Raw genomic sequence first — 16,848 nt, 5'->3', positions numbered from 1 at the left:
GGAAAAAAGCGTTAGAAAAAATATAGGATTTTAAAACAACAAACAGTCACCACACATCTTTCTTACCTAAAGTACTACCACCCCATAATGGTGACCTTGGCAGGCCTCTCCTCTCCAGACACCCTCCAGCTGGTTCCAGTGCCTGAGTCTGGTTCCCGTCTGGTTCCCCCGGCACTCCCAAGATTGTGTCTTTTAAAATCCTGTCAAGTTCTTTGTCAGTCAATCTTGGCAGGGTTTTTTTCTTCTCCTGGTTGAAGCAGCCCCATAGGCCTGGCAGAGGATTGAGCTAGAGTTGTCAGAACTAATAGTCCTAGCATTGTCCCTTAGTAGCTCTTAAATGTCAGCTGCTGGAGGAGATGGCTCAAGATGCTCACCTTTCCTGCCTAACAGATCCTAGACAGACTGCTAGTGAGAAGTACTTAGAATGAAATACATATACAGAAACCAATAACTGGGCCAACATGCAGTATTAATACTAAATACAGAGCAGGTTCCTATTCCTCACAGGCAGGCAGGAACATAAACATCTCTTTTATCCCCAATGTAATTTTGTTACAAGCTGAACAAACAAACATAAATAATCTTTTCTGCAGCAAAACCATATCGCAGCTAGAGAAAGCGAAACTTGCATTTTGCAGGGAAGGTCAAAAGGCAGATCCTGTTGAGTGGGACCCCTTTTCATTGGCTGATTCCTAGCCACATGCGCAGCCAGGCGCAGGGACTCAGAGTGCAGAGGGGAGCCCGTGTAGGTGTGAAGGGAAACCAAAAGAGAAACAATGATAACAAGAGCTTACTGTGAAGCGGTGAAAATCTGCCTGTGAACTGGTGCCAGACGCTCAATTTCTATCTTAATTTTGGACTTGGAAAGAGAGTGAGCAAATTAAATACACAGGAACTACAGTGAAGCTGAGGCACACACCCTCCAAGCAAGCAAATTACACATTACAGCTGCCAGGGTGTCCTGATTTCAATTCACTGGGTCTAGGTTTTACAGTCCGTGGTAGCTTTTGATCAGGAGCCCTCAGAACAGTAGCTGATCCTACATGTTATCCCAACCCACAGGTGCTAGAACTAGGGGTTCTGGGGGTGCAGCTGCACCCCCTGGCTTTAAGTGTTTTCCATTATATACAGAATTTACCGTGTGATTCAATAGCTCTCAGCACCCCCACTGTACAAATTGTTCCAGCACCCCTGTCTGAACCACAAATGTCAGCCCCCTTTCCTGATCAATGCACAGCTCCCATGCAGTGTTATCAGCGTCAGAACTCCCGAGAATGATGATCGCATGTGTCCTCAGATATGAACTGGGGATATACATTGAATTCAAGTAAGTACTGACCACACATTTTTGTACACTGCAGAACCCTGTTCAGTGTTCATTATGGTGGAAACAACCAATAGTGTACTGGTGGCACCATGATAATCTAGAGAGAGATTTTCACAAAAGAAGGTGGGCAATTGTTATTGTGGTGGGAGGCTTTCTGCATAGTCATGTTAAGAATCTAAATACAACAGGTACCACAATGGTCAAATATGCTAGCCTGTTCCTTACTGCCATTGCCTTCCCTCCCAACACAAAAGTATCACAGTGGGACTGGAAACAATACATTTAGCTACCAGAGGTGAAGCCCCCAGCAGAAAATTGTTGGTAGTTGTAGTGGTGTGACCATGGGAATGCAGGGCATTGGGAATGCACAAAAATGTTAGTTATTTCATCTTTGTGCCAGAGGTTTTGATACATAAATTGAGGCAATGGATGTGGCAATAAGAAAATCTTATCCCCATCCAAAAGGATTAACTAATTTCATTCTGCAGAAGCTGAAATTTTAAGTTCTTATATCAGTGGTCCTCAACCTATTTCCCATTGTGGGACACATATACAGCTCCCTATGTGTTATGTGGGTCACATCCACACAATATATAAACTACCTGTGTGGTTCTGAGGATGTCACATGGATTGCTGCTGTTTGCTGATTGGGCCACAAGCAGCCCACAGGCTGCGGGCTGAGAGCCACTGGCTTAGATATTAGAGGATGAGCATTCTAAAAATGCATGCACATAGACTGACAAGCTCTGTTTTTGAGGTTGACCTATTCCATAAAGCTTGTGTGGGGGGGTGCACATGTGTCTATGTGTGGTTTTTGGGTGTGTATGGGTGTGTTATTGTTTGGGGTGTGTAATGGGTGTGTAATGGGCTGTGTGGTGTGGTTCTGTTCTATAAGTATGTGTGCAGTGGTTATTGGAGTGTGGTGCATGTAAATCACAGATATGAGTGGTTTATAGGTGTCTGGTATGTGTGCTGGTAGGGAAGAGGGATGGGTTAGAAGTGAGTCCTCTCTGTTTTCTGGCGTGATTTATGGCCTGGTGGATTCTTGTTTTCGCGTACCTGTTAGATTCTTCTTATGTTGGCAGAATGCACTGAGATCATCATAACTCAAAGTACACTGTGCTAAAAACGTAAATTGTTAGCAAACAGTAAATGGACGATTGACTCTTATGACTTGTGTTGTGAGTAACTCCCATGTTATTTATGAAATGAATTCCTAAATGTAGTCGTGCTACCATAAAAAAAATCTTTAAAGAAACTACAGTCCATGACATTCCACCCTCACAGACATTTATTTCTTGAAACCTCAGAAAAATTTCTCACCCTTCAAAGCTTCCAATTATATCTTAGTGCCTGGGTGGATACAATATGCTTCACAGCCTCCTTGATACAAAAATATGGCTTATGGAGACTACAATACCCAGCATGCTTTGCTTCCTCTTGATCTGATCCACATTGCCCAGAGCCAGAACATTGCGTGGAACCCGCTCTGTTTCCACAAACTAGCCCCTGTATTAAAATCACATCTAAATTATGTAAAGCAGATGTATCCCATGGGATTCTGGCAGCTTGGGAGTGTTGCCCTGAGATTGACAATGTTTGGACACTTCTGCTGCAGTAAGAATCCCAAACTCAGTGGTTGTTGCTTTATTCCACCAAGGCCCCAATCCTGAAAGGTGCTGAGCACCCTCAACTGAAGATCCACTGAGCTCAGTGGCAGTTGAGAGTATTCATACCTTTACAGGCCAGAACTCAAGCCAGGAGCTGGTCTAGTGCAAGATCAGAGAAACAGAAGGAAACATTTTCAATACTTGGGTGCCAGCTCTGCCCTTGAGAACGGCTTTTGTAGCCAAGCTCTGTGCAAACACAAGAGAGCTCCAAAACCCCTTTGTGAAGGTCTCATCAAGCCCACCTCAGGTGTCCATAAACACACCCACAAACACCCTGCACTTGGGATCACTGCAGAGTCCTCAATGGCAGCACTAACTATAAACCAGAGAAGGACTTTCTCACATTTATTTTTAGGTTTTCTCATGCTCTAGCAAATATGTGAGCAGAAATGACATGGTTACAGGAGGACGTTTTTACCTGCTCTTAAAGGCACTAGCACTCTCCTGCGCCACTCCAAAGGCATGCAAAAATGGCTCTAGAAATGTGGGATGTGCAACACAGGATCCGACCATTTGGTCCCTCCAGTCCAATATCCTGCCTCTGGCACTGGCAATAATGCACAGCTCTCGTATCTGTTTTTATGGTAACAACCATGGCCTGGGCTTTCGATAATGTAACATCATTAACTGCATTAGGTGCGGAGAGTCTTAGCTCAGAAACATTAGTAAATGCTTTCAGACCCTTAGATGAAGAGACAGCAGACAATAGCAAAGTATTATTAATTTATTCACGTAATTACCCTCAGTTACTAGATACACCTGATCCTTTCTTCATTTAACAAAACCCCTTGAGGTTTGAGGAACACATTAGCTAAGGCCTTATCTAGACTAGGATTTGGAAGGTGCTGGCTAGCATGTATTAACTAACACATGTTAACAGCCTAGTGGAGACAAGGCAGTGTACTTTTAATGTGTTAAACTGGTTCAGTTAAAGCCTAGACACCTCCTAGACAAGTCTAGACCAAGCTCAAGGCTGTCTTCTCTTTTGCAGCCTGTTCAAGTACCCGTGCTCCTAGTTAGTCAGTATCTCAGCTGTTTTCCTTGATTCTGAAGTTTTGTATCACTACGTAAAACAGGAATTTTCCTTCTAGCGCCCGCTCTGTTTCTACACCCCTCCATGTATATCTCTCAGAGCTGGGTGAAATCTTGGTGCTGAAGGTGCCTGAATAGATCATACCACTCACTATAACATGCACATTCTTCAACGCCTATTTGGGCCAATGAGAAGCATTGAGGGAAATAAGTAAATGCTGTACACCAAAATAAACACACTCCATGGAGTTGGCTTGAGTAGAGAATAAAGGATAATAAGCACTTTCAGGGCAGATGCCCTCATTCTGTGCCAGGACACCTGGAATTCAGCAGTGTAACTGTGAACTACCGCACTTGGCAGCAAGGTCAACAAAGTGTTTCCTGGCGAGCATGAATTACTGACTGCCTCCAGTGCATAAAATGGCACCAGGAAGCAGACAGAGCTGGGGAGAGCATGACCATATAGGAGGTGATTTCAAATCGATCTCTGCTTTCAGCGCTGGAGCCAAGAGTGGGCTCAGATGGCAGAAAGAGCTTTTGGATTTTTTTCCCTCTGAGTGACTTTTGGGGAGGTGCCCCCCTTTTTTTCTAATGAACTAGCCATGGAGGTGGTGCTATGAACCTTCTAGACATATGAAAGTCGTGAGATGCCCTAGACATAATATTCATTAATTAAAAGCTGATAGGAGCCTATTTATTAGTATTATTATAATTTATTTGTATAATCATAGTACCCAGAAACCTCTGTCATGAACCAGGACCCTATTGTGCTAGGCACTGTACAACCACAGAACCACAAGACAGTCCCCGGGTCTTTGCAACTCAGTTTCACATACTGTTTCCAGAACTGTGTCCATTGCTGCTGGAATCTCAGGGGCGGTGTACTAACAAGGTGGTAAACAAAAAAGAGCCCTTTGGATTAAGTGTTATTAAAACCTCAGCGGAAATTACCAAATGGAAAAGAATCAAACTGATGTGGAAAGAAAAATTAGCGCCAAGTTTCTCACAAAATCATACAAGTAAGAGATGGGAATGACCCTGTTTTAGAAACCTAAACCTCATTGCCAAAAGGAATTTAAGCACTTAGGAGCCTAAATCGCATTAGCTTTTTATGGGGACTTGGTTCCTAAATGCCTAAATCCCTTTTGACAATGATACTTAGGCTCCTAAATCAGTTAGGCCTTGCAATATTGAGTGCTGTGACACTTCAATTCCTTTAAAAAGCTGGGCCTAAGTTACTCCCCTGAGGTCCCACTGGAAGTCTGTGGTATAGTAGGGTCCTAGATTAGTGCCCTAAACACTGGACCCACCCTTCTTTTTACTTGGTTCCAGGGTCCACTCAGAAGGTGCCTGACAGCCTGAAAAAAATACAGGAAAAAAAAAAGAATACAGGCCATTTCCCAGGCAGGCCTCTATTGTTCCCTCATAGGGAAAGCAGCTGCTGACGCTGGTCATGGGCAGTGGTACCATAGGCTGGGGAAGGCTGTGCCTCCCAAAACAGCCAGGCATGGCCCTGCTCACACACCACCCCCAAACCCCCTGCTTCTGCTCTGTGGGCCGGCTCCAGGGTCTGGGGCCATGACGCCTGCCCTCACGGTGCTCCCGGGTTGGGGAAGCTGTGGCCGTGGCACTCACCCTCCCGGCGCTCTGGGCCTGGTGGGGGGGGGGGCTGCATCAGTGCTGCCCTCCGTCCTGACATTCCAGGGCTGGTGGGGCTGCAGGAGTGCTGCCCCCCCACCCTCTCTCCCAGGGCTCTGGGGCTGGGGGCGCTAACCTGGGGCAAGGGCCGCCAGCCACGGTCAGAAAGGGACCCTGGCAGCTCTGGTCAGTACCACTGACCAGGCCATTAAAAGTCTGGTTGGCAGCACAGGCAGGCTCCCTACCCAGCTCTGTACAACTCCCAGGAAGCTGCCAGCATGTCCCTCTGGCAGATGGATGACCACCAGGCCTCTGCATGCTGCCTCCGTCCCCAGCACCAGCTCAGCAGCTCCCATTAGCCAGGAACTGCAGCTAATGGGAGCTGAGGGGACGGTGCCTGTAGGCACAGGCAGCGCGCAGAGCCATGTGGTCGCGCCTCTGCCTAGGAGCAGGAAGGAGATGCCGGCAGCTTCCCAGGAGTTGCCTGAGGTAAGCATCGCCCAGAGCCTGCACCCCAAAACCCCTCCCACACCCCAATCCCCTGCCCCAGCCCAGAGCCCTCTCCTGCACCCGAAACCCCTCATCCCTGGCCCCACCCCAGAGCCTGTACCCCTCCCGCACCCAATCCCCTGCCTCAGCCTGGTGAAAATGAGGAAGTGAGTGAGGGTGGGGGAGAGTGAGCGACGGAGGGAGGGGGGAATGGAGTGAGTGGGGGCATAGCCTTAAAGAAGGGGCTGGGCAGGGGGCGGGGCAAGGGTGTTCAGCTTTCTGCAAATAGGAGGTTGGCAACCCTAGGAAGCCATATCAAATGCACCAGCAGCAATAGAACCTCACAGAGCTGGCCCCCATAATCACCCCTGCCGTCATCCATCAGTTCCTAAAGCCCAGGGCAGTGAGGGTTTGGTGTCTGCCAGATTTGGGGGAGGGAGCGGAGGAGGGAAGCAGGTGCATGAGAGACAGGGAGCAGGGACTCTGTACTGGGAGAAGACATGCCTCTGTGACCTGCGACCCAGGCAGCTTGCCCTATTTGCTGCAAACCTTCCTCTTCTGTCCAGTGACTGCCTGGGCATGGTGCTCAATAGAATAACCTAGTGACAGCCCTGCCTTCCCTTCTCTGAGTCAGACCGTGAATCTAGAAGGGACTTTCTCAAAATCTATGGCTGGCGTTGGGCACCATGCTGTGGCTTGCATGATATATGGCTTAGTTTGGTGTGGTAGCCCCTTTGTCTGGAATGTGGTGTCCCAGACTTGAGTCTCTGTGACAGCATAGCATATGTCCCATAAACCTTCCTCTCTAGCCTGGCCAAGCTTTGACATTCTTCACTCCCCAACCTCCAGGAGTTACAGACACCGCAGAGGTGAAATGTTCACTCCCCAGCGGTCTGGGAGCACACAACCAGACCCTCATTGGTCTCTGCCAGCTGGCTCTGAGCAGCAGAAACGTCAGCCAGGAGACATCATTCCTGTCCGAATGGGTGAGGAGGCAGCGACCACTAACAGGCTTTGGAATGTGGTGGGGGGTCCGAAAATTCAGTGCAAATCAATAAATGAATCCTGAATAAATAATCCTGCAAGCTCTGGCAAACCCGCTCAGGACATCTTGGCTCACACTCACTCCAGAGGCTCCAGGAAAGTCTGGAGTGTCTCAATTTATGACACAGTCACCAATTGTTGCAGGAGAGACAGGCCTCAGTCTGTGAGACCTTCATTTGTACTTTAACAGTTTTTTGTCCCACTGTGATATCTGAGTTCCATCAGCCTGCATCCCCAGGACATTTATTTATCTGTGAAAGAATTGAAGGGATTTGATTTTACTCAAAGGTATTTCACAAAAAAGTCTTGGGAACTAATGTGGAATTGTGTTTAAAAGAAAAATCTGCATAAACAGAACAGGGCATAAAATGATGACCCCATAGGAAGCTTTAGGGGACAACAAGATACAAGATTGCTTACTCGTTAGTCTGAGCCAGTTTTTTCTATAGCTCATAAGCACTTCAAGGCAGGCACTCTGGTATCTGTATGGCATGTTTTACCTATTGCCTTGTACTGCAGACACTGATGATTTTGTGGTAACAATAATGTGTTATAACTATGTATAAAGTTAGCCAATGAAATCTGAGAATGGTAGATTTGGAAGCAGAATTATCTAACATGTATTACTTATTTTTAATATTTTGGGCAAAATTTTCAAACCAGCATCTAAAATCTGAATAGTCACTTGTTTGCATATGCCAAATTTGCACATGCAAAATAAACAGTTAGGTATGCAAATAACCATTTACATGAATCAATGTGAATTTCTGCATGTAAAAGATATAGACTCAGTTTCAGAGGGAATATCTCTGTATCATACCAGTGTATGATTTCATACTGTGGTTAAAACATTAGTGGCTGTTGCCTCTCCAGCATAAACTTTGGCCTGGGTTTTTGACACCACTTCCTTTAGACCAAAAAAGGGATTGGGCATTGACAGGGATATCAAGAATATTCAGAGTTTTCCAAATTAATGCTAACAAGTTTGGAAGGGCTATTTAACCTCAAGCTTCAGGGCCTAAGCCAATCTCTAATCATTGGAGATCAGGATGAGACCTAACAGGGGAGGCAGATCATCCCTTACCCATGTCTATGGGGGTTCTTAACCGTTCTTCTGAAGCATCCAGTGCTGGCCACTGACATTAGACAGGACACAGGACTAGCTGAACCTGGGGTCTGATCCAGTCTAGCAATTCCTGTGACCTGTGTTGTATCCTTGAACCGTTAAGGGTAAAATCCTAGCTCTGACGAAGTCAACTGGAGTTTTGCAATTGACTTCATACAGCCGGGTTTCACCCGAGGTGTTACCCATAGTCAGCAGTACCCAATGTTTTCCATTTCTAATTTCACTGATTTGGGGTGAAATATGTACAGTGAAATGTATCCAAGGCTACATCTGCAAAAGAAGGTCACCTAATGGAGGCTGCATTTTAGCCAAATGTTGAACAACCTTTGGGGGTACTTTAAAGGAGCCACTTAAGACAGGTGATTATGCATAGGAGCTGGCTGGATTACAATATAACTGTGTGTGTTTTATTCCAGAACTGTTCACACGTTACTTTAAATTAGTTAAATCTAGATGACCTCACATTATGGAACTCTGGTAACCACTGGCATTTACAGAGATTTTGCCCCACTGTCAGAAAACATCCCTGGTGTTCTGAGAGAAAGAACCTTGCTTTAATCCATTGCACTTGAAATTTTAGACCACTGGAGGGTTCTAGAAGGAAAAAACCTCTTCAGAATCAAATAAATCCTTATTTTCCTTCCTTCATTTCACTGGAGTTGGAGTTACTATCAGGGTTCACATCAAAATGAACCATTTTTCCAGTTGGCAGGATTTTTATAGAGACACAGAATTTGAACGCTTCCTGGACAAAGAGGTCTAATCAAGACAGGGTGTATTGTTTTACCCAACCAGAAAGAAATATTTCTTCTCCCTCACCTCTCCCCTTTGTCTCACAATAAACAGAAGACATCCGCTGATTACTGAAATCTCTACTTTCCTGTCACTGGGGCTTCTCATGAAGGTCTGAAATCAGCAGAACTAGGAGCAATGGTGTGGAAGTGACAAAGGGGAGCCTGAGATGTGAGAGTGAAAAGGAAACATGTCAGAGACATAGGTAAGGCTGCTCCAGGATCTGATCCAAAGCCCATTGAATTAAATAGGACTCCGTCTCATCCACTCCAATGGGAGTTTTGTCTCAGCCACCAGTTGTGTCCTGTCTGACATGCAGATTGTGAGCTCTCGAGGTCAGATACTGTTGCCTTTGTTATTTGTCTGTGCAGTGCCTAGCACCATGGGGCCTGGTTCCTTGTTTGGTGTTCTTCAGTGATACCATAATCCAAACGAAGAATAATAATAATTTCCATTGATTTGATTGGGCTTTTCCTAGTAATGGTCTCTCGAGCTTCCAGCTGCTGCAGGGCAGCACGTAAACAAATGTGCCTGGAACTGCCCACTCAGAAGACATACCCAGAAATTCTGGAGGAACAAGGCTAGTGCAGAGTGGTAGTGACTGGAAGATGCTCTGACCTGGTGGCTGCTTAGTGACCTGCCTGAAATGAGTGGGCAAGTCGCCATCATCTGGTTCCTAGTGAGACAGGAAGCAACATCTCAGAACTGCCACCTTCTCTGTACTCGTGTTGTCAGAGCAGAGCAGAGCTATGAAGTGAATGGGCCTTGGAGCCCAAGTTCCCTCCATTGCCCAATGGGCACATTAGTGGGGGAAGCCGAAGCTGCTGTGGCTGAGGTTTTACACGCTTTGGAGATATACATTTTCCAGAACTGGCACCGGTACCTTTCACTGGCAGCTCTTCACTTTGAGGAGAGGGGCCAAATTCAGCCCTGGTGTGGGCAGATCAGCTCCACTGACCTCATCCTCTTACACCAGGGCAGTTTTGGCCTAAGAGGATGCCTGAGACGGAGCCTCCCTGGCAGTCCCACAGAGCAAGGATAAGCATTGCACGGTGCCATGTCACAATCTGGCCCCTGGGTAGCATGGGGACCAGTGGCTCATAAAGTCATTAGATAACTGGATGGAGAGAGAAAGAGAGAGAAAATCTTCAGACTCCATTGTGTATTATTATGTAGCGAGTTGCTATGTGTGTCAGCATTTAAACCATTGGTGCACCTCTCGTCTGAGACAATGCTGTTAGAGGTGATAAATCACTGGGTTCTTTCTTTCCCTCCATGCTCATTAAACTGAGAATTCATTGGAGTGGCTGCTGAATCCAGTTGAATGTGTGTGCGTTTTGGCTCTCCGTGAGGTCCTCTCTGCAGATACCGTATGCTTTGGCAGACAAGACAGTCTAGGCTGCAGGATATTACGCCTGGCAGGGACACAAAACCCTACCAGTTCCTGGAATTTAAATTGTCTATCAGAGTGCTGATTAAGCAGCACTTTCAATCTGCACCCAAGAAAAAACCTGTAACTGTCTCTGAGCACGGGATTCTTTCACCATTAGCTCACTTTATGGCAGTGGGAGCTGCAGCTGGTACACTTTCTCCAACCCATTCAATCTGTCAAATGTCAAACTGGGACACAAAACGATTTTCTCAAATGCAAAAGTTTGCCTTTCACAGTGTCAGATGGGGGTTTGCTCCCTAGGCGGTGGGAGGGGGAGCTCTTTAAAGAAAACACTAATACCCACTACTCAACTATGTATCAGTATTTTCTCTGTATGACAAATCTACTTACACATACTCTGCTGGCTGCTTCTGCCAGTCTGCCCAGTCCATGTCCCCAGCTTGCCAGTTCATGCCTCCAAGCTGTTCACTTCTTGCCTCACTGTTGCTCATGTTGAGGGTCACTGTCCCTCATTTCAGAGACCGGGGACTGAAAAATATGGTCTCACTCATAAACAGCAGCACCACCAATGCCCAAGGAGGGCACTGGCTAGTTCATATTACTAAACAGGCAGCTCCAGTCTAGAGCTGAGCACACTGAAACAAAAGAGCAACTGCAGTTCCTGTTCCTAGAGTGTGCACAGCCAGGTCACCCTCTCCTCCTGTCACTTAATGAAGCTGGATGCAGCATTGCTTCCCTGCTCACAGCTCTCATCCATGGGGGATTTCAAAGGAGAGCAGGAGTCGTGCCCAAACTCTGGAGATAAGGAGGGCCACATTGGCTGGGGGGCTAAGGCTTAATTGTGACTGTGTGTTTACATATCCATTTATTATCAAAATGCCAAGCACAGTCTTTGCTGGGACTTGCATCTTCCTGCTGCTTGAGATCACCAGCAAGGAAAAACCTGCCGCCGATTAGTCTTAATCTCACCCGGTGTTTGCAGCAACTGAGTGCTTCAGGCTGCATTATACAGGGTATGTGCAAGGCCGTCCTGGGGGTGGTGGGGCAATTTGCCCCAGGCCATGCAGGGGCCCCGCGAGCCGCTCCGGGTTTTCGGCGGCACTTCGGCGGCGGGCCATTCACTCGCTCCGGGTCTACAGTGGCGGGTCCTTCAGTGCAGTGGAAGACTCGGAGCGAGTGAAGGACCCGCTGCTGAAGCCTCAGAGCGCCACCTGTGAGTACAAGCACCGCAAGCGGCAGGGGAAAAAAAAAAAGCCGCAATCGGCAGCACTTAGGCTGCTCTACTGCCGCTGCTTCATTCTTCGGCTGCATTCGGTGGCGGGTCCTTCCCTCCGAGAGGGACCTGCCGCTGAATTGCCTCCGAAGACCCGGCCCTGCTCCAGCCCCCTGAATCCTCTGGATGGCTCTGGGTTTGTGGGCTCTGTCTGCCTCTCTGGCCACACTCTGAACACTCCTGGTCTAGATACTAAACTCGACTGCACGGAAGTTTCCAGAGACATTTCCTTTGTGTCTGGAGCTGATCTGGAGGATGCAGTCGAAATATGACATTAGCCCCGAGGAGAAGCTCATGGGGGAAGGCTTTTCTGCTGCCCCGCTGGCTACCTCTTTATTCCATCCGCTGTGCAAGGAGCAAACAGGAGTGTGTGGTGTGGTGTGGGCAGCCCATCCACCTCATGTCACTAGTGCTCTCCGTCCACTCCCCAGGAGCGCCAGGCAGCTGAGTTCACTTTTCACCAGACCAGATGCTAGGAAAAGTCTCAGGGGACAATTTCATTAGACAGAGTCACACAGGAGGATTTGGGGGACTGGAAAGGAGGGCTGCATTTCCTTCACACATCAGACCCACTTTTGGGGCATCATTAGGCTCCATGTCCCTTCCTCCTGGCTGCTGTTTAACTTAAGTGAGGCTGTGGGTTTGTTAGGGGCCCTCTTCCCCACTTAATTTCTGTTGCTGTTTTCACTCCAGTCCAATCTCAGCCATTTACCACCATCTTCCTCCAGACTAGCTGGCTCCAGTCCAAACAGAGATGTCATCATTGATACAGGTAGGGCTCAGACCATCCTATCTTGCAGGGGTGCTTCGACTTTGCCCAATGTCCAGTTGCACCCAATGGTCTCTGACCCAGAACCCAACATGTGCAGAATGAAACTACCCTCATCTATCATTCTGAGATGGAGGCCCTTGAAGACTACAAGTCCCAGCATCTAGTGGGACTATGTGGATGAGATCAAGATGGAGTAGTGCATGCTGGGAAATGTGGGCTACATGGGCCACATCTTCCATGGAGAAGCCAAGGATGGCTGTGAGGTGCATTGTAAAGTTCTGTGGGACACATGTAGCTGCAGGCTGCACTTTGGCTACCCCTGCCACATAGAAAGGCCTGTATTGTTACCCATTACTTGGAGGCATGTGATATTGCATAGCCTTCGGGATCGACTGGTGGGGACTGGAGACAGAGCCTCCTTGGATGGCCCACTGCAGTGAGATTCACTTCTGCTGCCAGAAACCTGGTGCCATCTGTAGGGCGACAGCCAGCTTTTTGTGTGTGCCTTCGCTTAAATGGGTTTCTGAAACCTCTGCACCAATATCCATCTGTACCTGTTCCCTTCTCAAGTCATTGTGATTCTGGCTGACTGAAGGAAGGAGAGGATGCAACTCCTTGGATGAGATTTTGAAGCATTGTTAATTTAAGTACTGCACCCCCGGGGACTTAGGATGACGGGGCACCTTAGACATGCTCTGTAGAAATCCAGTGGTGTCATAGAATCACTGAAGTTAGAGCTGAGGAAGTGTATGTGCAACGTGCCTCAGGTGACATATGGCCAGGATTCATCACCGAATTTAGTCCACTGGTTGGATCATTCGCCTCCCCGGCTTGGGCTGGGTACTGACGGAGTGTGACGTGAACACTGATTCATGCTTCCCTGAGGAAGCACTATTGGGGTTCATTTAGCATATCCCAGGGGACAGTATGCTCTTATGTGCACGCCTGAGCCCAGGCTTCAATGTCTCAAGCAACGGAGCTTCTACAGATCACATGGTAAGCCGTTTCTCCCTGCACAGTATGGGCCAAATTTTCAGTCCCAGCTTCTGTTTTGCACACTCATGTCTGCATGTGCACCTGCAAATCGGGGCATTCCCTCCTGTCCTGTTTGTGTGCACAGGCCCGTAGGTGTGCGCATGTCATAGCTGTGCAGATGCCAAAGTTATGCAATAAAACAGGCTGCATGTCTAGTTTGGTGGGCCCATTCAACTCTACGTGCAAAGCTGGCTGTGCATGGAGTCCCCGTACAATATGTACTGCACTGTCTGATAAAGCCAACGCTGTGTGAAATAATAGCAACAAATCTCAACACAGTTCAAAAAATACAGCCTGATTCTGTATTAAGAGAAGGGGAAGAAAGCATGTCAAACTTTCCTGGCCTGTAGTAATTTATTCAGTCACAGGGAACTGTTACCGTTCACTCTGTTATAGGAAAGCATGTGTGAGGCTCTCCGACCTGATTTATACAGTGGTTTCATCTAACTGAGACGGAGATCTAAACTTCTGTTAAGCTGCTCTGGATGAATGTCAGGGTTCTGCAGAAAAAGGCCCTTTCCCTTCCACCTGGAACACCGTGATTAGGCCATTGTCACTAGCATGGATTCATTTCCATCCTACCTCAAATCTATAATACACCCTGATCAGTACCTAGGAAGCGGCTGCTCTGAACACCAGGGTGGCCAGAGACCAGCCCAGGAAAGGTGTTCTTCAGCATGGCCCCGTCACTCATAGGGAGAAGTGGTTTGCCAAGGTGGTAGATTGGGATGCCCGTTTGCTTAATTCAAGCTGGAGTGCTGCAGGCTGGAACTCACAGTCTCTTCTGGGCACCTTTCCACAGGAGTGAGGACAGAATGCTGCATTCTGCTCTATTTCACACCAGTTAGGAGGAGCCCTCAGATTCCCAGAGAGCTGCCAAAAGGATCAACTCACCAGGGCAAAATATGTGCCCCCTACACCTTTCAAAATTAAAGCAAATTTACTACCAAAGTCCTTTAGAGGGAGGTGAGGTCTCTGGAAATGTCTATTATTAGATGTCTCACCAGCACAGTGCAAGGGTCCCACATGCATATTGCAGCTAAAGAGAAGCTGTGTTTGATTCTGATAAAATGGCTCCAGTATATTAATTTTATACTGTTTGCAGCCTTACCGGGTTCATAATACACACTACTCACAACAAGCAGAGAACTCGGCAGAGCTGGGCTGTGTGTACACAGGGAAAAGGCCATAAATTGCCTAGCAGAGCATTTTTCAAACTTTAGGACATTCCCCGGAGGAAGAGTTAAGATGTAGATTTTGCGTCAGATGCTATCAAAGGCTCCTAGAACTTGGCTAGGTTAAATCTCTCTGCCACATGTGCCTGAGCAGGTTGTTTGCAAAGGTCAAGCTCCCAGGCTGTTGCTGCAGCAGCTAACATTTCTCAGCTGTTCTTGGCTCAGTCCTCAAGGTATGTAGTCTGGGAAATGTCCTCTCAGCTTCTTTGGGGAATGTCTTTCACTGATGTTAGAAGGTGCATCTACTTAAAAAAAAAGAAAGAGATTTTTTTAAATCTTGGTTTTGAAGTGGTTGATTTTGCTTCCCCAAAGAAAAAGATTATTTAGAGTCTCTCAGTGATCCTTTTAGAACCTGCCGTTTGTTTCTTTATCTGAGTAAGATTTCAGGGTTTTTTAGGGATTTGCTCAACGTACCAAAAGCCTGTGAAATCAGAGGGGCTGGAACCTTAAGCTAATGTAACATCATGTAACATAATGTAATTAATTAGCCTGGGTTTGTGAAAAGTGAAAAATTTGAGGAAGTTTTTGCACTCAAATTGAAAAAAAAAAACAACTTTCTGCAGATTTCACAGCTGGTCCCAGGGACTTTGCTCTTATATATGAGCAGGAAATCCAGCTGATGAAAGATACCTTCTTTTTAAATTTAGTTTGTTTGTGGGAAAGCATCTGTCGGTGTTTAATTTTTGTTTTGTTTTTCAACCTGGAAAAACTATTTCCAAGATCTTTGAGGAGGTGGAATTTTCATGTGAAATGCAAAAATAAACTGTGCCTCTGTTGTCTCCCTTTTTAGATACACAATCAGAAGGAAGAAGATTTGCCTTATTTTTTCATTTCTTTTTGTTTTGTTTCATTTGAAAGTAGACAGTTGCAAAGAAAATAAAATAAACAAAACAACCACCTAAAATGACTTTACTGCACATGCACCTGCATTTCACTGGCTTGGTCTTCTGGATGATACCGAAATCAAGCTCTTTTGTGCTGCCCAATGCCACCGAGCTTCTGTACCCCTCCAGCAACATGAAGGCTGGCTTGGTGTCCGGCCTTGGGGTGCCAAGGAGTCGCCAAAAGCGATACATCTCTCCGCGGGACATGAGTGTTCTTTTGGACTACCACAACCAAGTGCGGGCACAGGTATCTCCACCAGCGGCCAACATGGAGTATATGGTGAGTTTTTGCCATGCTTTCTGAAGGGAGAAGGGATGATAGTGGGGTCAAGGGCAGGTTTAATGCCTTAGTACCACCTGCTGAGGAAGCGGGTACAAAGGAAAAACTGCAGCGCTGCAGAATGGAGCCCAGCTGGTCTGGCAGTGCCCGTTACATCAGCACAGCAGCTGCCATGCTCAGGCACTGGCAATGTTATGATTGTGATCTATTATTTCTCAGCAACAAGCTGTGCACTAAGCACTGCACAGCAACGTGCAGAGTCACAGCCTCAGTCCCAATGCGCTTCCTACCCAAAGTCAAACCTGAGACAAGTGAGGGTCATAAAGAGCCTAACCAGGTGTGGGGAGGGGAGAGGGTGCAGGGAAGTTAACGATAAGCCCACACCGGGTGCTATTAAGTTAGGCTTCGTTTGTTTTCTATGATTACTTCTTGGGAGACAGCAGAGTTTCTGGGAGGGACCTGAATGAGGAAAGGGAAGGGGGATCTAAAGCCCTTTAATGAGTACAGAACTTTCCTGTATATATGTTATGCCCAGCCAGGCAGTGCCCATCGGTTCAGTACAGTGTATGCCAGCATTAGCCCCCAGTACTAGCAGTGCCCTCTGGGGCAGTTTGTTAATAGAAGTTCTGGCTCTTGGTATATTTCTCCCTCTGGTCTACACACAGTGTTGCACCCAGGAGCAGCGCCAGAGTTTCTGGCACCGTAGGCAGAATTCGGGGGGCCGCATTTTGTGCGCTCTCCACGGGGAGTGCGGGAGCTTCCGGTTCTGTTCCCATCGCGCCGCCGAAGAAGGACCCTCCGCCGAAATGCCGCAGGCGACAGCGGCAGTCATTGAGCTGCTCAATTGCCTGCCGCTGT

The 16,848-nt window shown here is 47.2% G+C and overlaps 1 protein-coding gene across 8 annotated transcripts in view; it reads left to right on the top strand.

The window, feature by feature from the left end:
- R3HDML (R3H domain containing like) overlaps window positions 1-16,848 on the top strand; it is a 47,966-nt gene that overhangs the window by 20,028 nt on the left and 11,090 nt on the right. For 2 of the 8 annotated variants that reach the window (XM_039498620.1, XM_039498627.1), the window contains exons 2-4: window positions 7,006-7,142; window positions 9,173-9,323; window positions 15,617-15,990. In XM_039498620.1, the coding sequence (XP_039354554.1) occupies window positions 15,730-15,990 (261 nt within the window). In that variant the 5' untranslated portion in view covers window positions 7,006-7,142; window positions 9,173-9,323; window positions 15,617-15,729. The other 6 variants (XM_039498623.1, XM_039498626.1, XM_039498624.1 and 3 more) reach the window with 5 other exon arrangements.

This window comes from Mauremys reevesii, linkage group 13, assembly GCF_016161935.1.
Source record: "Mauremys reevesii isolate NIE-2019 linkage group 13, ASM1616193v1, whole genome shotgun sequence".
Taxonomy (NCBI): Eukaryota; Metazoa; Chordata; order Testudines; family Geoemydidae; genus Mauremys; species Mauremys reevesii.
Note: the sequence above shows the minus strand (reverse complement) of the source record. Positions and strands in the feature narration are given on the sequence as shown.